We start from the raw sequence: 20,045 nt of genomic DNA, 5'->3' as shown, positions 1-20,045 counted from the left end.
AGATGCATGATAATATCTATCGGTTGAAGAGTTTCCGATATTCCTCCCAGTCGAACCCATTGACGACTTTAGCCAGAACAAGGATACGATTGGTGGGCTGGCTCCGTCAAACTGTCAACAAACCATTAACCAAGAAGAAGCTAGGCAAAGGTCGGTCGTGACCGAAGGTGACGACATTATTTGTGAAATGTAGCGACAGATGTTTTATTCTAGTCAATTTGGATAGAAACACACCCATAGGTCTGTATTGGGGACTGGTAGTAGTACACAATTACGATACAGCCTGACAGCCCACAGTTGATGGTCAGAAACCACCTTGAAGAAGAAACGATTGGATCAGGAGGGAACGTATAGGGTAAGTCAACTTGCGATAATAAGATTGCACTGATGTGGCCCAAGTGGCTCACGTCAGCCATCAGACATACCAGTGGCTTACATGAATCCTCGCGATGCCTTCACTTCACTCCACTCCACTCGAGGCGACCAACTCTTTCAACAGTATCTCGCAATCAAAAGGATCGTGATATCTATCTTCCAATCAGAAAATAATGGGACAAGAACGTTCCGACGCCTCTCAGCGCTCAACGAATCCCGGCCAATCTACCCAAAAGGAGCCTTCAGCCATCAAGAAGAAGGTCATCCGCCGTGATCTCGAGAAGAGGCGCCTACAGAACCGCTTAGCTCAGCAGACATACAGTGAGTTACACCAAGATGCGGACCAAAGTCTCTTTAAATAAGCCGCCTGGGTACTTTGCTGCTTGTGGCTGACATGATCCATTTCAGGGGAAAAGCAGCGGAAGCGCATACAGGAGCTAGAGCGCCGGGCAGCCGAGCAGGGAGCTGCATTACAGGAAAACAGTGACAGGTCCCTCATTCACGTGGGGGATCCAGAAGGAGGCTTTGCTTCAGCCCCTATGAATGAAATACTCATAGATGCTGAAACTATCAACCCTTCAACACTCCATCCTGATCCTGGAAACTCGGTGTCACAGTCGACCGCGGATGTAGCCACGTGGGGTACCAGCCTCATCTTCGAAGACTTTGGCCAATGGGTTTCTGAAAACCCCATATACGATGAGTACACACCACCAGTGCTGTTCTTCAACTGTGGTTGCCCTACACTTCACATTCCCAACCATTCCAGAGAAGTCCTTCTCCCTGTTATCCCAGATCCATACAAAAACAATCTCCAGATCGACATCATATGCATTATCAGCGCTATGCTCGAGAACTGCCTCTCACTTGGGATAACAAGATCGATGTATTGTTCTGATGATGCCGTTTCACCCTTCTACAGGGCTCACGCGGTTTCGGATCCCAATCTTGAAGCTATCATCACATCTGTCCAGCGTGGATCCCGGACCCTGCATTTCGATCTCCGCCCTACGCGGAAGCAGGTTGTTGTTAATCACCATCCATTCATCGATGTCATTCCCTTCAAGGATATCAGGGACAACATCATCGAGAAGATGAACGAAATGGATGAGGATGAGTTCTTCCATGATTCACTTAATCACCTGACTTGTTGGGGAGGCATTGCAGGCGCACATACTGGAACCCCCTGGGACTCAAGAAGTTGGGAGGCAACGGAAGAGTTCATACTCAAGTGGTCGGATATCGTAGGGGGTGACGAAGGCGAGCTGGCGAGGAACTCACGGTGGTGGAGATTACATCGCGGTGAACGGATAGTGACGGAAATGTTCTAAACCTCCGCGCGAGATTTCAAGAAGCGTACCAAGGTTCCCTTCCCGCACATGTTGGTTTCGAATCTACCTTCGTTGTATTTGACTGTCTAAACATATATGCGTAACGTCGTTCAATATGCTTGGTGCGCTGAATTGCATGCCACCATCGTGGCATAAGGACCGCCTTGGAAAAGAGAACGCCGTGATCTACCATAACGCCGTTAAGAACAAGAAGGCGAGCAGTCCCCGCCAAAAGAAATATCCACCTATTTAGCCAAACCCCAAGACGCCTCGAGAAAAAGAAGAATAAAAAAAAGCCCCAACATATTCGTATACCATTCTGCTGTATATTGATGTGCATTCACTTAATGTATCGTGTGTATCGCATTCACGGCCTACATGACAGCACATGAGCCCAGGGTGCGTGCCCTCCGACGGCGGGTAGGACTAAAACCACCATCCTCTTCGTCTAAATGGAGGGCCTGGGCTTCTCTGGCTCGACGCCTGCGTCTTCGGTAGCCTGCACCTGTCATGCCTGCTTCTTCTGTGGCTTGCATGTAGTCTGCCCATTTCCTCTCTAGGCGACCAGCGGACGCAAGATCACCACGCAGAACTCGCTTCTGATGCTCATCGACGGTCATCTGGAAGCCATAGAAGCACTTAAGCCCGATCATCTCGGTTGGGTAGCTCACACGGCCAGGTTGGCCCGATACAGCTTTGACTTGGGTGTTGCGGAAGAGCACCTCACGGACACCTGTCCAGGTCACGTTTTGACAATCGTAGACGACCATTTGAAGGGACAGTTTCGGTCGTGTTCCCGTTTCGATAGATCGCCGAGAGCGTTTCATGACCATTGCGGCTGCTTCGGCGAGGACGAGGTCGCTGACTCGGGTGTTGTCAAGGTCGACGTTCTGAAGGTTCGTGCATGTTTGCATAACCGGAATCATCCCAGTGTCACCCAGGTTTTCGCAGTAGCTAAGAGAGAGATGCTCTATCGAGGATGCACAAGGAGCTTTGACGAGATGCTCTGATAGGATAGAATTGGTGAGGTTTTCGAGGTCCTCGAGTTCGAGGTGTGTCAACCGAGGGGTGGTAGCGAGAATGGACTCGAGAGCGTCGTCATTCAACAGCTTGCAGCCTGAGAGCTGCAGACCCTCAAGGTCAGGCACAAGATGACCGATCGCCTTCACGCCTGCATCTGTGAGTCGGGCACAGCGGCTCAGGTCGAGGTGACGAAGCTTGCGGGCCGGCACAATGGGCCGTTCAGACAGGATATCGATTTCAGGCTCGACCCCATGCATCATAATCTGGAGGGCCTCGTCATTGAGTTCGGCGCACCCGCTCAGAATCAACCTCTCCAGGTTATTTGTCTTGAAAATAGCCTCGGCAGTGGCCACATTGTCGAATCCTCCAACTTCACCAGCCCGAAGATCCCTCAATCTCGGGCAAGCCTCCACAACTGCCTTGACACCTCGAGCATCTACCCTGCCGCACCAGGAAATATTGAAGGTCTCGAGCTGAGGGCAGGACTCGGCAATGATCTTGCAGGATGTATTTGAGACCGCAGTCAACCCCGTGAGGTTGAGGCTGACAAGTTTCTCGTTGTTACGTAGCAAGCTATGCAGCGTGCTCTTCTGAAAATTTTGGCAACCTTCCAGGGTTGCGTTCGTGAGGTTCTTGCATGCTTTTACAATGACCTCGGTGCGTTTGTAGTGTTCGACCTGCACACAGCCTCGCAGGTTGAGGTCCTTGATGAAAGGACCAGCCGAAACAATAATCCTGGCGAGTGATTCGGCTGGAATCTCGCGATAAAATTCCGAAGCATCGAGGGATGTCCACAGCTGACCGTCAAAGCATGCCTTGTAAAAGGCCTTGGATACTCGAGATGCCTGGACGAGTTCTCTCGGCTGGAAGAAAGAGAATATGTGAATCTGGAGCTCATTGGGCATTTTGTCCCAAAAACGGAATGGTTGCTTCTGAATAGGTTTTACACCAGGTCGGGTTCGGATCTGTACGTCCTGCTTGGACCGAAACTCGGATGGGAGAGGGGCGGTCCCAGGCGTGGTGATTGGAGTTGCATTTTCGACCTTACGAATGGCCAAATAACCATCAGGAGTGTCGAATGGAAACTCCCCCGAAGATTGGGGGGTTGAGCTCAAAGCGCTGGGTAGACCAAGAGGCGACGGCTGTGGGGTCGATGAGCGGGCGCTGTAGGGGGTCTGAGGCGGTCCAGTGGCCGCAAGACTAACACACGAGAGAGTGCTTCGAGTGCTATAGGGACTCCCACGGCTTCCAACCGACCTGGAGCGACGCAGACCACTCAATGAAGGCGTTGAAGATATTCGCTGGATTCGCTGGATCAGACGGTGTCGGCTTTTGCCCTTGACCGGCATGTCCGGCGCTGGCGCAGTGGATACGCCTTCTGAGCCCGGGCTCGGGCTCGGGCTCGGAGCGCCGGGCAGTGTTATCTCGTGGACCTCCATGACAAGAAATTCCAATTGTGTGGGAAGCGTGCTTGTATGCTCTTGTACTGTATAGAGAGCGAAACGCCTAGTATCACAGATGTCGTATGAAAGAGATGGACAGAATAACACTCGATGCTAACAATTGAAGATAATTGTCTGATTCAAGTCGGTCGATCTGTCTGTCTGTCTCTAGGTCGGTCGATAGTGGGGGGCGGCTTGGAGCCTTGCTCGCTGGTCGCTTACAGCTAATGCAGGGTCCTTTATTTCATCGCTGGCAGAGGAAGGATGTGTATCAATATGAGTCAGGAGCAAAACTGACGGACGAAAGTAGGAGAATAGTAGAATAGAAAAGAAATAAGTTCCAAAGTAAAAAATGTCGCGAAGAAGGATGGCAGAATAAATAAGCAGGGTCCAATGTTCTGCTGGGAAACCAAGGGGATCAGCAGACGAACGGGGGATTCGGAGAGGGTGGTGGGGGGGTGGTCAGCGGGGCCGTTTCGTCGTACTGGGCTTCTAACTTGCGGCAAGGAAGTTTCCAATAGAATCGAGTCTCGTTTCTTAGTTGAAGTTGGAGAACAGGGTACATGCCCGTGAGGAGATGAACATGACTGTGAGTATGAGGTGACCACCAGAGAAGAGAGATAAGGGAAAAGGAAGGGTTGAGAGAGAGGAGGGGATGGGAACACAAAATAAGTAAAGAAAAGCAATAAGGTGCCTCGTAGGCAGTTGAGGCTTTTGTCCAAAGATGGATGCTCTAGAACATTACCCGTCAGTCCAATAGTTACATCTACATACTGTCTAGATCCCATAGAGTTTTAGAGTACCAACCCAACCTGCCAACCCAACGTCTACAGTTAGACAGCCTAGACAGTCCATACACTCAGTACCTTACAGTACCTATAGTACACGACACTAGGTGCAGTTAGTCCGTTGAGGACCCTTCGTTCTCGGGCTCTGGGCTATGTCACGCTAAAAGCCTCTTCTTATCGTGCCCGTGCGGGCTACGGCGGGGTGATCGGCTTTACGCGACTCTCTATGGTGGCCCGGATGGCGAAATTCGGCGCCGTATCTTGTATCGATGTAGCCAACATTGTAGCCTTTCGGCGAATCCTGGTTGGAATGAGACTTTGAGACTACATCGAGGGCAAACACGAGGCTAGGTACTAGGTAGGTATTAAGAGCGAAAACACAAACATAAGAAAAGTAAAAGAACCCAAGTCCTCTTGGGCAGTACGTATGTGCTTAGGTACCCAGTCAGACAAGCTCGGATTCTGATTGCCAGAGACCCAACGGGACGGTGATCCGGAACGCAAGCCAATCACTACAGTGCACTACATACATACGTACTATTCTTTTCCCTGTCGCTTTCTTCAGGGGCTTTTTGAGGGTCTTGTTGGTGTGTAGCTCTCCCCACCTTCTCGCCCATCCTTCATGCATCTCACCCGAGCCAAACCAAACCCGGGGACAAGAAACAAGTCAGTTTCTCTCGTGTGTCCGCGTGGCACATTTTATCTCTCATTAAGACGTTTCTTACAAAATAACACTGAGGCCCATTGATTTCTCATGATAAGACTTTGAGTGTGAAACAATCATATCATATCCAGTCACAACCCTAGGGTGAGCTGTCTGGCTGTTCAACCAGGGTCTGAACTTGGTTAACTCATTATGTAGCAGAGTAGTTTGAGGCACAAAAGACCCATCATTACTTCAAAGGGCTACCCGCCGTTTCTCACCACATGTATGTATGTACCTTGCCTCTGACTACTGCACGTCGAACCCACGATGCAAAAACGTCCCTGACTCAAGGGTCCAGCCTCTATGAGCTGACTGCTTGCCCCGGACCAACCATGAAGAGTCAGCTTTCTCCGCATGTCCCTAAGTTGGTTCTGGAAGGCGGTCAGAACAAATGGATGGCGATTGAGGGAATATGTGCAGGCAGTTACATGCACAGCACAGTAGGTAGGTAGGCAGCTCAACAAAATTCATACATAGGTAAGGTAGATTAGCCTGTACGGCTTTCCAATAGTTCTACATCTTTGCTCGTCTACCTAGACCTTAACGTTAGTACTTACCTACCTAAGTACTAACTAATGGGTTCAACGTCTCAGTCTTGTTTCCTTCCTCTTTCAGCTTCGTCTGAAGGCAATAGACGGATAAATGGTCGCGAAAAGCCTGGGGAAGACCCCACTACCTTGGAAGAAAAGAATGAAGTGCGTGCCCTGCCCCTCATCTTCCAAGACTCCTTCCTATACCTTACTTACAGCTGACCCCGCGCTATTCGGGCTGTTATCACCCGATTTCTTATCGGTGCGATTTGGAGGCATCAGGTTGAGAATTAGGTACGCTACCTTATAGGATGGATGTCTCGGCATGATATACTTTGGGACCTTATTCTAAACGAGGGTTACTGCGGTTGTGCCGAAATGCACAATATCTCAGATCGTCCATGTGCCTCTTGGTAGGGCTGGCAGCACACCATTGAGGTCACCGGGTATCATTTCTGCCCGTCTCAGGTGGAAAGATAACAATACAGTGATCATCCGTTGTCTTGATAGGATATCGAGGGCGTCTATCAAAGCCATTACAATCGATGCAGTATTCTTTCATGCACGGTGTCTTGTCAGTTAGTGTCGCGTGGTTGCAGACCCCGGTATTGTGTGTGCCGTATATAAGACATGACTGTTGGCTGACCTCTTGAGCTGATCGTCTGACTCGGTCAGACATGAACTTTTCTGGTGAACCAGATTACGTGCTGATTATCTCGAATTACCGAAGCCAACAATAGCCAGTACCGCTGAAACCATTACACCCGTGTTTACATCGCAATCAATCCAAGCAGCCCGCAATCTGTAAGCATCAGATAGGTAATAAGCTTATGTTTATTAGCACCCTAGTCACTGTGAACACCGTACAAAGAAACATACAGCTTTTTTTTTCTTTCTTTCTCCATAGCACATTTGTTTAGGGGGGGCAGTTGTCGTGAACCCGATTCAGTTCAAGAGGCTCACGGACTTGGCAAGATGATAAGGTATTCGGACATATATATATCCATTTGCGGGGAATATCTCACCTCTCATCAAATTCCTCTCCACGTGGGCATCAAAACCAAAGGAAACATTTAGGTTCAAGTTTACTTATTTTGCTCCTCTGCCGTTTTGATGTGGCGTTGCTTGGATAAAGCTGCTTGGTTGGTGCATAAATCAAGAGGCAAATTCGCTGTCTTATAGATAGCAGACCTACGAGCAACATCTATCTACCAATCAGCATGGATCCAATGAAACTTCAACTTCGGGCAAGTTTGGAATCTTGGCTCTCAGTTACCATGGGTAACAAAAGGCGTGTATTCTTGGTTCTAAGGTGCTGGCCCCTTGATTCAAATGCCTCTTCCACTGACTTAGCCCTTGGTGCGTAGCAGAGTCATATTCAATTTCTATTTTTCTCACGTCTCGATTATTTCCTCATGTGCCTCGATTGCGAAGTCTTTTACAATGAGTAACTACCTATGGCTGATGGTTTCAGTAAGAGATTGAAGACCTGTATTGGATCGAATGGGGATAATAAACCTACAAGCAAGATTGTGGCGAACGAATTAATTGTCTCATATGAAAACAACTCCAACTGCGAACCCATAGTCTAGTTTGTTGACAATCTGACACTAAATGCGTTCTTTCATCTAGTAATACAATCTAAACTGAAATCGAATCTTGTTGAAGCCATAGAAATCAGAAAAAGGATGCTGGCGTTATTTGTCTGGTAGTAATGCGTACCTTATTATCACGGATACAGCAAATGCTCCGTATCGCAACCTACGGTTGAGCTTGAGCTTGTTACCTAAGGTAAGGTAGGTACCATGTACCTTAGCCCTGCTTCCAACGCTATGCTACCTCCACTGTATCTCGGGGGTTTTTCAGGGTCAAGCAAGCACTAAAGGTATCTATCACCAGGCAGTGGCTTCAATCCAACCCCTGCCAATCAGATTGTCTGATGACTTCACAAGTCTTGAGAGCAGCCTATGATAACGGCGCAAATCCCCGTCTTCTTCACGCTCCTCAACATCAATCTCTCAGGCTCCTCTGAAAGCTCCCATCTCGACAATCAAACTTTCTCCTGGTGGTAACAAAGTTTAACGTGCACCACCAACGTTCATCTATTTCCTTACCTATAATATTCTAAATCCTGCGGGGCAACGCCCAATTCGCCCTCTCGGCATTCCCTTCGACTCACGCTGACTGGGCTGTTTTCTTTGTGTTTTGGGTCACAAGCCAAGACATAGCCCTGGCAATACCGCTCCATCCCCATCCTTAACATTGACGGTCTCATCCGTCGTCACCCTTCAAGGCCCAATCTTGGAATATCGATAATTCAAATTATATCCATACGCATCTTGCTCTATCATCTATCCATTCTTTCTTGTATAAGCGAATTCCTCTCCTATCTGACGGCTGGCTCCAAGTTTTCAATCGACTTCCAGGCAATCGAGCCAACCGAGATTTCCTGCTCAACCCCGCCATCCTGGGAGCAGACCTCGTAACCGTTTCATCACGACTTGACCTGTGGTTTCGGCCTCTCCTTGGCCGACTCCAACTATGCTACAGATGCATGGAGGACAAAATGATCATGGTACTACCTGCTACCTGCCACCACTCTTGGTCTATGTCCTCCTGTCAGCTAACCAGGGTTTCTTGACACAGGAGCCGAAAATCACACTGGGGACGATGAACGTGGACGAGAGAAGCTGCCAATGCCCCTCTCGTTGCCAAAGAACCGTAGTACGGGAAACTTGGCTGCCGCAAGGAACTCTTCAGCTCAAGATCGAAGCAGAGCACGCATGTCCCTGGATGCGTCCGCGGCCGCGGCGGCTGCCGCTGACCTTGAAGCTATCGCCAGGTATGCTGAGTGAAATCATGCGTCACGGAGCCCAACTGTGGCGCCCACCCTCAGTCTGCTTCCTTGCTGACCACCATATCAACTCCAGGTCTCCCATCATGACCGATCACGAGCATGGCTTAGGCCTGTCCGGCCTTCGACGAATTAGACAGACACGCCCACCATCCAGGAACCCTACTTTACCAGGATCCCGAGCATCTTCGCGAAGCCCATCCGTTGCCGCTCTGTCTCGTTCCACTTCGATGAGTGCGATGGCTGCCAGCACCGGCAACTTGTCGCTCACTGGTGGTCCATCGAATCCCAGCTTCTCCGACGATCTTTCTCGCTTCCCCTCCGAGTCTTTGCATTCTTTCTCTTTCGCCAATCAGTCCGAGGACTTTTTGCATAACCGACAAAATGCCCTCAAACGGTCCGTTGAGTTCATGAAGGACCATATGGGTCTTCCTATGAACTCGTCGCAGGCTGCTCTTGCAAGTGCCCAGGCAAGAGTAAGTGGCGATGTCGAGACACAGAATATGCTTGACCTACTCGCACAGGCACAGCTAATTAGAGCTCCAAACTTGCCAAACCCCGACGATTCTTACGCCCCGGCTCCTCTGACCGGTCCCGCTGAGGTTCAGGAAAATGTCTTCGACAAGAATTTTGACCCTCGAGCATCCAGCACAAATCTCATCAGTCCTCGCCAGACATCGCCACCACCTCGACGGTCAAGGGTTGGGACAACAAGAAGATCCATTCCACTCGAGCCAGCAGCCTATGAGACTGTCCATGTTCAGGATCAACCAACTACAGCTTCTGCTAGTGGAGGTGGCACTTCAGGCTCGAAAACTACCCCAGTCCGTCCGACTCTGAGCCTCAAGCGAACAATGACAGATATAACGGCCGTGTCGGCTCAAGATAAGCTTATAGATACAGTTTCGCAGCCTTTCTTAAGTGGTCAGCCCATATATCAAGAACCATTAAACTCGCCATCCTTGGCCCAACTCCCCAGCGCCACAGCGACCAGTTTCCCCACCCAGTTAGGCCCTTCTGTACATGGACACACAAACCGCTGGGTACCCGCCGCTCAGGCGATCTTTACCACAGAAGTTAAACCTCCATGGACCATTATTGCAGCAAACGATCTCGCCTGTCTGGTATTTGGCGTTACAAAAGCTGAGGTGCGCAAGATGGGCATCTTGGAAGTTGTACAGGAGGAGAGAAGGTCATGGTTGGAACGAAAACTCTTGAAGCAAGCAGATGATGAGCTTAATGAAAGCCAAACGCCCTCGGGCCAAACAACGCCTGCCGCTTCAGCAGCTTCGGCACTGCTTAACGGGAGATCTGGAATAACAGCCCAGCTCCTAAGCAAGCCAAATTCGAGGACTCAGCCACGAAGTTACATACAAAGACGTGCACAAACGGTTCACAGCGGCGACCCAAGCCCGCCCAAGACCCGGGGCGGCGGGCATAATCAGACGAATTCCTCTAGAGGAGTGCTGCTATGCGGTGACGTGGTCCCCATTCAGAAACGCAACGGTGCGACCGGTTCTGCTAGTCTGTGGGTCAAAGAGAAGAAGGTCGGATTGATATGGGTTTTGGAAGAGATTCACGAGGACGTCGCCTACATCACCTTGGACGAGGACGGCATCGTTCAACAGGTCACCGGCTCTACTGCTCCCATCTGGGGGTTCGAGTCAATCCCTACTGGATTCGATATAGCAAGACTCGTTCCACGGATTCCCAGACAAGGGATTGACCCCAACACAGGAGAAATCGACTTTGCGCAGGTTTCAAGGCGGAGATACTTCACCTGTCCTCACTCACCCCAAGTCAATGTGCCTTGCACAGTTGAGCAAACCCGCGGCAAGCTAGAGCTTCGTGTTTCCACGTTCCCTCACATGGCTGGAATTGTCGTGGTAGAGCCAGAGGGGCTTAAGATCCGAAGCTCAAACGCAGCCTTTTGCGGTGCGCTCTTCGGGTTCGAAAAGGCCGATGGCATGTCGATAAATGCACTAATCCCAGAATTCGACAACATTCTGGGGTCACTGATAGAAGAGGATGGTATACAACTCCTCGATGGTATGGTTGTTTCTGAACATCGTTTCAGAAAAGCTTCGGCTTTCCTGGCCTTGAAAGAACATAGACCTGACGCTGCATCTGCTTTCCTCCATCCTGCAGGATTAAGCGCCAAACACCGAGACGGATCCGATCTGAAGGTTGACGTCCAGATGCGTGTAGTCAAGAGTGAAAAGAAGACCGTTGTGATGAACGAGACGGTCTTCGAAGGCAGCGATGAGGACAACGCCACCGGAGACGAAGCCTTCGAAGTGACCCATTCAGAAATAGTGTATGCTTTGTGGATTACTTATTCTCGCCATCTCCATGGCACTCAGCCTCATCTCGGGCTCGAAACCCCTGCCCGGGCTGGAGCTTTAACTCCTCTCCACCAGCCATCACCTGGCCAGACCCCTGCTCATACGCCTCTTGAGATTGCTTCAGATGATGAGGGGCCCCGAAAGAACGTGTTGATTGCTGCAAGTTCACTTTCCAAGCATTTAAAGGATGCCGCCATGAATGCTGCTGCTAAGATCACGGGGCAGCAACCAAAGCCCAAGCCTGAAGAGGCCACTCCAGTTCCCAGGGTCGTCGAGCCTGCCCATAAGAAAACGATCAACGACTATGTGATATTGGAGGAAATGGGCCAGGGTGCGTATGGCCAAGTGAAGCTAGCCCGGCACAAACAAACTGGCAAGAAGATTGTGCTCAAGTATGTTACCAAGCGACGTATTCTTGTCGATACGTGGACTAGAGACCGAAAGCTGGGCACTGTGCCCCTGGAAGTTCACGTCTTGGAGTACCTTCGCAAACCTGAGCTACTTCATCCCAACATCGTCGAGATGCAAGGATTCTTTGAGGATGACGTGAACTACTATATCGAGATGATTCCTCATGGTCTGCCAGGCATGGATCTCTTTGACTACATCGAACTCCGAACCAACATGGACGAGTCTGAATGCCGCAGCATTTTCGTACAAGTAGCCAATGCAATCCACCACCTCCACACCAAGGCTCGCGTGGTACATCGCGACATCAAGGATGAAAATGTAATCCTTGATGGAGAAGGCAACATCAAACTGATCGACTTTGGGAGTGCTGCATACATCAAGAGCGGTCCATTCGACGTCTTCGTAGGCACAATCGGTTAGTAACTCAGCCCGCCTATAGACATGTCATAATTTGCTGACTTGCTACCAGATTACGCCGCTCCTGAAGTTCTCGCTGGCAAGCCTTATCGGGGCACAGAGCAAGACGTTTGGGCATTAGGTATTCTCCTTTACACCATTATTTACAAGGAGAACCCATTCTACAGTATTGATGAAATCATGGACCGTGACCTGCGAATACCCTATATTCTGAGCGAGGAGAGTATCGACCTCATTCGATGCATGCTGGACCGAGATGTCGCTAAACGCTACGATATCAACCAGGTGCTGGAGCATCCTTGGTGCCAGGCTGCTGTTGAAGAATAAAACATGAAATTTTACAAGCCATTGAAACAATAAATCGTTATCAAGCCTTGTCAACGGGAAAGGAAGCCTTTCACCTGTCACTTGGTGACTCATTTGGTTACAATACCCCTTTTGGAAAGTCGAAGCCTTCTCATTTCCCCTTTGTTTTTTGCGTTAGAGATTATTGACACGGAGCGATCGAACGAAGATAGAAGAAACGTACGATACCTACTTTGGATACTAGGTGCTAGGCTGGGAAGGACAGGCGAACCCTTTTTTGGAACCTCCGGCGTGAAGGATACAATGGCCGGATTCTCGAGGAGCGGGGTAAATAGGACACGGAGTTGTTTCTTGGCTGTTGATTTTGCGAAACCTGCGGATAGAAGCGAAAGATAAAGGATATATTGTTTCCTCAACTGCATAAGCAATCCAAGTTAGACACACTCTTCATATTAAACTGTATATATGTCACAGATCTTATCCAGTAAATGAGATGTTCGGCGACAATTCCCGTTTGGTTGGCCCGTCGGCCGGGCCAACCTCCTTTGACTCTAAATGTCTAGATCATGAGCATCCTAACGATAACTCAACTCAGGGTTCGCTCTGAAGTTGCATCGGCATCGGCATTCAGGTACAGGGCACTCAACGTGTCTGGCAAACCACTGGCGGGCGTGGTCCAGATGCAAGACATGTTCGCATCGGAGGCAAAATGTAGGAAACTGACCAGCCATCTTCGACTCACTCTTCTCTTCTGGCTTGTCGGAACGAGGGACGCCCACGATCTCGAGACAGACCACACAACGCGGGAGGTGTCGACCGCAGTTGGGACAACTCACACCCGCATTGATGCTCGTCGCGAGAAGTGGGTTTCGAGACTCGAGAGCCGATGCTGCTTGCGCAGAAGAGGCACCTCCAAGATGCGGCGGCTGGTTGGCATTATTCGCGAGTGATGTCTCAGCGTCGCAGAAAACACAGCGGAGGGCAATTTGGCGTGATGGTGGTTTCAATTTGGGGATGCCGTCCCGTTTCGAACGCTTGGTTGACTCGACGTCAAACTTTGTGCGCTGGAAGAAGAGTTTATGGCGCTGAAGATGGGCACGGTAAGTGTTGCGCCAGGCTCGACAGCGAATGTCGTCTATGTATCTCGGTGCACAAATGGACAGCACGAGGGTCGCTGTCTGAACGTCATGAAACTTTTGGATGTAGCGGGCAAAAATATCAACCATGGGTTCTGTGATACCTGTGAGGACGATGCCTTCTATATCGCCGTCTGCTATCGCCAAGGTGATTTGCTTGTTGAGCCACTGTGTGAGCTGGTCATCGTCGAAGTTGCGAATTGCAACGTAAACTCGGTCAGAAAGGGGAAGAGATAGCTGGCTGGCTATAGCCGTCCAGTCACCTGTAGCAATCAGCGATGATATTGCTCGGAGGTAGGGGTCGGTTTTGGAAGCAACAGCTTCATCAAAATCAAGCTGTTCCTTGTTCTTGGCAGGCGTGCTGTCCCCGCTGCCCATAAGCTGTAGGGCCAAAGACACGAACAAGAGTTCAGGGTGCGCAGTGCTGGCTTTCTTAAGGATCTGTATGGCTTCCTTATGATCCCCTGTAAATAAAGCACGAGCTGCGGCCATGGTATGAATGGTGGTGGGGTACTCGGGATCTGCCTTTCGATTGCGGCCTTTTGGATCATGCTTTTCAGAATCACCCCAGCCGCAGATTTCGAGGCATAGCTGACGATGCGCTGGCCACTTGGTAGCTGCTCCGTTGAACTTGGGAAGATGGTTTTTTTTGCCGAAACTTGCAATGGTACGTTCCCATGTTGCACGATCAGGAGGCGTTGCGCCAGGAGGTAGTCGAGTAGAAGGATCACGGCCTATGGCAAGGTCAGCTGGGGTCTGGGCCATTTCCGCTTATTGTTATTCACCAAGATTATTTGTCCATATTGAGTGAACACCGACGTAGCTGAGGTCAATATTTGAGAGTATCATGCCTCCATCATCAGCGTTATCCTCAGCAGCTTCAAGATGTTAGTATGCCGTGAAGAAGAGTAATGTCCGGATACTTACTCGCCACCCAGTCCCATATATATTTCACCCACGGATCGTCGGCCACAATGTCTCTGTTTGCTACTGCGTCGAATAGGTATTTCTCTTTAGCACGTAACAACATATTGTGATCAAGTACGTTCTGTGCTTCTCGGGGGAGACCTTCAGCCTCAGCTAGTGAAGCCAACAATGCGTCGTGGATTTCTCGGCATGAGCCCAAGCTATCGGATGCTAGGGACATCTCACTGGTCTCGCTTTCGACGATCTTTGTGTCTCCAGCACGTGGCTTTATACCTTTTGGAGCTTGGAACTCGTCTCTTACGAAGGCGCGCAGGGCTCTTATCTTAGCTGCAACGGTGGAGGCTTTGTGAAAGGCTTCAGGAAGTGGCCTCGTGGTTGCCCCAATGTCCTCTATAACCACTGAAGTCATGTTATTTGCCTTCAGTAAGGCCTCCGTATCTGCCCGGACATTTGCACTCTCTGGTCCGAATAATGGCACTTCTGACAAAGCTTCTTCGATAAGAAGAGGTCCTAGCATGTCAGGAGCTTGGGATGGCTCAAACTGCATCACGCTGTGGTATGGGGCGCCCTCTATGCGGGGTTAGACATGTCCAAACCAACGGGGATCGGCTTGAATTACCTTCGAGACCGCGATGCGGTGCTTTCCATGGTACAAGTTTGTAAACATGATCTGATGTTTGCGATGGCTGTTCTAGGATTTCAAAGTTTCCATTGGCTCGTAAAACGAGGAGCCGTGGACGAAGGACGGGTGAGCTCAATGTCACCCAGTCAAAAGCAACAATGCGATCATTCTTCCTTGATGTTTCGACATATGAAACATCCATCTCATAAGATTTTTGAACTTGGAGAAGTTCCGGGTTGCTAGACCCAGAAGATGGGGCCTCTTTATTGGTGTTCAAGACCTTGAGCTGTCCCGTACGAGATAGCACAGCAAGCAAACCACGATGATCACGGCAATATCGAAGTGACCGAACAAGGGAATACTTTCCATCGGCCAAGAAAGGGTCAGAATCAGTCTCGATGACTCGGTCAAGACGCAATGCTCCACCCCACGGAAGTTCATCCTCCTCAATTGCTTGCATGTATGCATGAGAAGCCACGGGTCGAGATGTCGCTCGACGGTCCCAGATCATTACTCCAGGGTGGTCCAGGGCGGAAGAAGCAAAATAATTCTGATCAGCATAGTCGATTGTTAGATTGTTATTGCACTTTGTTTGAAATGTGACAATGCTTGAAGGGTCTGATAATAATTGAATATGTGTCAGTTTGCGCAAGAAATTCTCTTCATCTGCGAAACCTACCTCGAAGGTCATGTATTCGAAGACCCTGAGCCTTAATGCCCACAACAAGAGTTTGAGGGCTGTCTTCGAAGAACTTGATGCTCGACACAGAGACACTAGGTTCAAGGCGGGTTTTTGGTTCAGCAATGTTTGTGGCATCCGAGGGAAAACCTTTTGTGTTCTTGTCTATTGAAGACAATCGACTGACATCCCAGATGTGAAGGCATTGATCCATTCGCACTCTGTCCAGGCCAACTGCTAATAGTCCGGTTGTATTGAACGCGACGGCTTGACAAGTACGAGACATCTTGAGGCCCAGCTCCACGTACGCATTAGATCCATCGTCAATCCTGAGCAAATTCACAATGCCACTGCCCGTACCAACGGCAAGAAGGCCGGGATTGGTTGGCGACCAATCGTAGGTTGTGAGGGGAGGAAAGTCATCGTGGCGGGCGAGTTTCTGGTAGTCGAACTTCCCAGCTCTTGCATGACCAGTTGGTTCGTAGACCTGAACAACGCGGTGCTGCAGGTTGATATGAATGAAGTTATCATATGAAGGGTTGGACGACCATTTGACGAGCCCAGGTTCAGGGCGATCCATGATGAAGGAGAATTAGCCCAGTGACGGGCTTTTACATAAGCATCAATCAGTAGTTGGGCCTCCTGGTAATTGAGTTTATCTTGAATGAATCTTCAAGAAGAGAGGTTGGCGGCGCCTCTAGCTCAGAGATGAATTCTGGTGATGGATGAGTCGAGCGAACAAGGTCCGGGCCAGACTCTTGAGAACGGCTTGAAAATAAGTTTTAAGAAAATTTTTGATATCAGAGCTTCCCCTTTGGGCATTTGGATGCTATAGAAATTAAAGGAAAACGTTCTTGATATATAAAGAAGATAGTCGTTGGTATTGGATTCGATGGTGTCGAGCTTAGATGATGACCCTCTGTGCCAGGTGCCTCCCAGGAACACAGAGCACCTTCCCTTCCCCACAAGCCCGAGCGTCCGACGCTACCCCGAATCGAGACGTGCCTGATAAGATACCGTTGCAAGTCCGGACTAAGAAGTGCCTAGGTACTAAGGTAAGGTAAGGTTAGGTTAGGTAGGGGAAAAAAAAAAGTTGGCCATCTTTGTATGCAATTCTTCAGTAACTACCTATTGTTCAACCTGACCTTGGACCTCTTTTGAACATTCTCCTCGCAATCCCACCCCCTTCTCCTTTCATAATCCTCTCACGAGCCATATATCGTCACCATGGGGCAAAAGAGGGGATATTCGGAGATTGGGTCTCCCGAGCCTCGTAACCGTCCATCATTCAATGGTACAAAGAAGCACAAGTCGAGCAAGTCAAAGCATCGACCGAACGAGGGAACTTCAACGTGGGCCAAGAAGCGAACGCGTACTATCGAACGACTCCTGAACCGAAACCAAGAACTTCCCGCCAACGTACGCAATGATCTCGAGCGAGAGCTGGGCGCTCTCAAGGCAACAGTCTCAGACAAGAGCTTCCAGAAGCTACGAAGTGCTATGATATCGAAATATCACATGGTTCGGTTCTTTGGTAAGATCTTTTCTGGGCGTGATTCTCCGCTTCAAAAGAATGCTAACAAGTCGCGATTCAGAACGAAAGAAGGCATCGCGGTTAGCAAAACAGCTGCGCAAAAAGATTGAAGAGACCGAATCTACAGAAACGGACGAGATCGAGGCATTGGAGCGTGACTTGCATGTTGCCGAAGTAGACGAGGCGTACACACAACACTTTCCCCATGCTGAACCCTACATCAGCTTGTACACCAATGCCAAGCCAGAGAAGGAAGACGACGACAAAGACGACGACAAGCTTGACTACACACCGCTCAAGCATAGGGGCCTACTGCATACAGAGCGACCGCCAATATGGTCGGATATCGAACAGGCGATGAAGGGCGGCCCCCACGCGTTGCGTAATTTAAGAGAGAGACGGCCAACTGAGCTTACAGAAGAAGCACAGTCAGAGCGCCGCCAGAAAAAGCCCAAGGCAACGACTCCAGACGGGGCTCTCAAGACGCAGCCGAAACCACAGGCCACGAAGGAAAAGCCTGCACCTTTCACCAAGGTCAAGGGGAAAGCTGCTGTTGCTCCAAAGAACCGCAGAGAACGAAGATTACAGGAGCGTCAGGCTGCGCAGCCAGTCGTCAAGAGTGACGACGATGATAGCGACGAGGGTGGTTTCTTTGAAGAGGATTAAATACACCATGGGTAGGAGGTTAGAAGGGTGTGGCTGAACTAGAGAGAGTTTTTACATATTGCATTAGGTGTTGGTAGATACCCTGCGACGCTGATGGGTCAACCCATTGTATGGACCTACCTATCTATAGCATAACCGACACAATCAATCAAGCGTTGTTAAGTTTGGTTTTTCAGAGCCTAGTTCTATCTCAGGTCAGGTCATCCCTCTGTGTGTTTCGATTGGCGCACCTCCACTCTAGTTGGCCAGAAAAATAGACCCCTCACAGCCACTCTCACCACCTCACCAACTCCATGATCACATTGTAAGCGTTTCCTTCTCGAAATGATGCGGATTGAATGCGCATTTGACACGCACAGTAACCCGATCGATTCGGAAATAGCAGTTAAAGCCGGTCAATCTAAGCCGTTCTACCAATGAGATCTGGTGGCCTTCTTGGAAGCCTACTGTATGTATGTACTTCGCTTTTGCGATATTCCAAGAGGCATCCATCCACTCTTCACTAGGTACTTACCGCAAGGCCTCGCCTGGTCATGAATCACAGCTATAAATTGCAGAGCCAGCTCTCCACCTTTCTTCCCTTGCTTCATGTAATCAATCGAGCTCCTCACCTCCCCCAAACTTCTCCTCTCATCGTTTGACATTTCATCACGCTCCGCCTAACTACACCTTCGGTACCCAAACACTGCGTCGGCCAAAAACACACCCAAACCACAATGGCGTTTCACGGCCCTTCAACTGTCAGTGGTGGTATCCCTTGGGATGAACTCATAAAGTTCGCTGAGGAGAAAAAAGCCGAAGAAGCAGAGACGGGGCATCCGGCGCAGCTTAACAAGCAGCAGATCGCCGCCATCTCTCAACTCATCGAGCTTGTTCATGAGATTGAAGTGGAAGATTTCTGGGTTGGCGATTTGAATCGTGAGTTTCCCCGCCAAAAGTGAACGTCATCTTTAATATCAAATTCCTAACCATGATCATTTGCCAGAGTACTGTCAGCAGAACAAAATTCCAACTCCTCAGTTCACTCAAGAGACCTTCAATCAACAAGTCAACGGAATGCCTTTTCCTCGATCTCGTGTCTTCTGCAATCTTCCTTCTGAAAACATCAAGTTTCCCCAGGAGGGCCGTGGCTACGAGACTGGTCAACAGGTTCCGACGTTCAAAAAGGTTCAAAAAGCTAAGAACTTTGCTGCCATGCACGCACTCAAGTACCTCCGCATGGAAGATCCAGCACCTCGAGGCAGCAAGAGAGCCCCTCCAGGGTCACAAGAGTCTCCTGCGCATGCTAGGATCAAGATAGAGGAAGACAACTCGGATGGCGATCTCTCCATGGCTACATCTCTTCGTTCAGGCGCTCACGGCGTCTCAACTAGTACTCCATTGGCTTCTGCCACCACTCAGGGCCCTACCGTTCGTGAGCGTGTCGCTGGTCTCGGTGAGCGCATGGGCTTCGGTATTCCTGAGTACCATATCGAACAGGACAATGAACAAGAAGATACCTGGAAAGGGCGTCCTATTTTCAGGCATGATGGGCGGATTCCGGAGAATATGGGTGTTGTAGAAGGGATCGTGGGAAGACAGAAAGCTGAGATTTTGGTCGCGGAGAAGGTGCTTGAGTGGCTGGAGAAGGAAGAGAAGAACAGAGGCGACCAATATGCGAGCCTCATGGACTCGACCTCCTGAGCGCTGCTTTATGACTCACTTTCAGGTTTTGCCGCTTATGTAGGTTCGGGTTTCAAAGAGACTGAAAATCCGCAATGGATATGAATCTGAAGAAGAAGAAGAAGAAGAAGAAGAAGAAGCCCAACTTTATTAGGCTTGTTGCACCAAGTCTGAGCTAATTCTATTATTGGGTGCCGATGTCTTTAGGAGTTCTTTTGCTCCTAGCTAGGCGGTAGGGCGAATCGAGTTGATCAAAATGAAGAGTCAACTAAGCGGATGGTTGAATCATTG

The 20,045-nt window shown here is 49.7% G+C and overlaps 6 protein-coding genes across 6 annotated transcripts; 4 read left to right on the top strand and 2 right to left on the bottom strand.

Annotated features, from left to right (window-relative positions):
- Window positions 1-548: 548 nt before the first annotated feature.
- On the top strand, window positions 549-1,706 carry FTJAE_579 (uncharacterized protein; the record flags this gene model as incomplete). The annotated part of the gene is made up of 2 exons (XM_037352334.1): window positions 549-696; window positions 784-1,706. The coding sequence occupies 2 exons, from the start codon at window positions 549-551 to the stop codon at window positions 1,704-1,706; spliced, it is 1,071 nt and encodes a 356-aa protein (XP_037212281.1).
- Window positions 1,707-2,080: 374 nt separating this feature from the next.
- On the bottom strand, window positions 2,081-4,168 carry FTJAE_578 (f-box Fbl2; the record flags this gene model as incomplete). The annotated part of the gene is made up of 1 exon (XM_037352323.1): window positions 2,081-4,168. One exon carries the CDS (start codon window positions 4,166-4,168, stop codon window positions 2,081-2,083), a length of 2,088 nt encoding a protein of 695 aa, XP_037212280.1.
- A 4,723-nt stretch (window positions 4,169-8,891) lies between these two features.
- Window positions 8,892-12,549, top strand: FTJAE_577 (CAMK CAMKL PASK kinase; the record flags this gene model as incomplete). Its single annotated transcript, XM_037352312.1, has 4 exons — window positions 8,892-9,037; window positions 9,126-9,525; window positions 9,574-12,220; window positions 12,275-12,549. 4 exons carry the CDS (start codon window positions 8,892-8,894, stop codon window positions 12,547-12,549), a joined length of 3,468 nt encoding a protein of 1,155 aa, XP_037212279.1.
- A 554-nt stretch (window positions 12,550-13,103) lies between these two features.
- Window positions 13,104-16,472, bottom strand: FTJAE_576 (uncharacterized protein; the record flags this gene model as incomplete). The annotated part of the gene is made up of 5 exons (XM_037352301.1): window positions 13,104-14,398; window positions 14,450-14,542; window positions 14,592-15,161; window positions 15,211-15,831; window positions 15,893-16,472. 5 exons carry the CDS (start codon window positions 16,470-16,472, stop codon window positions 13,104-13,106), a joined length of 3,159 nt encoding a protein of 1,052 aa, XP_037212278.1.
- A 647-nt stretch (window positions 16,473-17,119) lies between these two features.
- Window positions 17,120-18,092, top strand: FTJAE_575 (rRNA-processing efg-1; the record flags this gene model as incomplete). Its single annotated transcript, XM_037352290.1, has 2 exons — window positions 17,120-17,426; window positions 17,488-18,092. The coding sequence occupies 2 exons, from the start codon at window positions 17,120-17,122 to the stop codon at window positions 18,090-18,092; spliced, it is 912 nt and encodes a 303-aa protein (XP_037212277.1).
- Window positions 18,093-18,808: 716 nt separating this feature from the next.
- On the top strand, window positions 18,809-19,775 carry FTJAE_574 (uncharacterized protein; the record flags this gene model as incomplete). Its single annotated transcript, XM_037352279.1, has 2 exons — window positions 18,809-19,010; window positions 19,078-19,775. The coding sequence occupies 2 exons, from the start codon at window positions 18,809-18,811 to the stop codon at window positions 19,773-19,775; spliced, it is 900 nt and encodes a 299-aa protein (XP_037212276.1).
- Between the last annotated feature and the right edge of the window lie 270 nt (window positions 19,776-20,045).

This window comes from Fusarium tjaetaba (genome assembly GCF_013396195.1).
Source record: "Fusarium tjaetaba strain NRRL 66243 chromosome Unknown NRRL66243_c0000015, whole genome shotgun sequence".
Classification (NCBI taxonomy): Eukaryota; Fungi; Ascomycota; class Sordariomycetes; order Hypocreales; family Nectriaceae; genus Fusarium; species Fusarium tjaetaba.
This window is presented reverse-complemented; position numbering and strand designations above follow the sequence as displayed.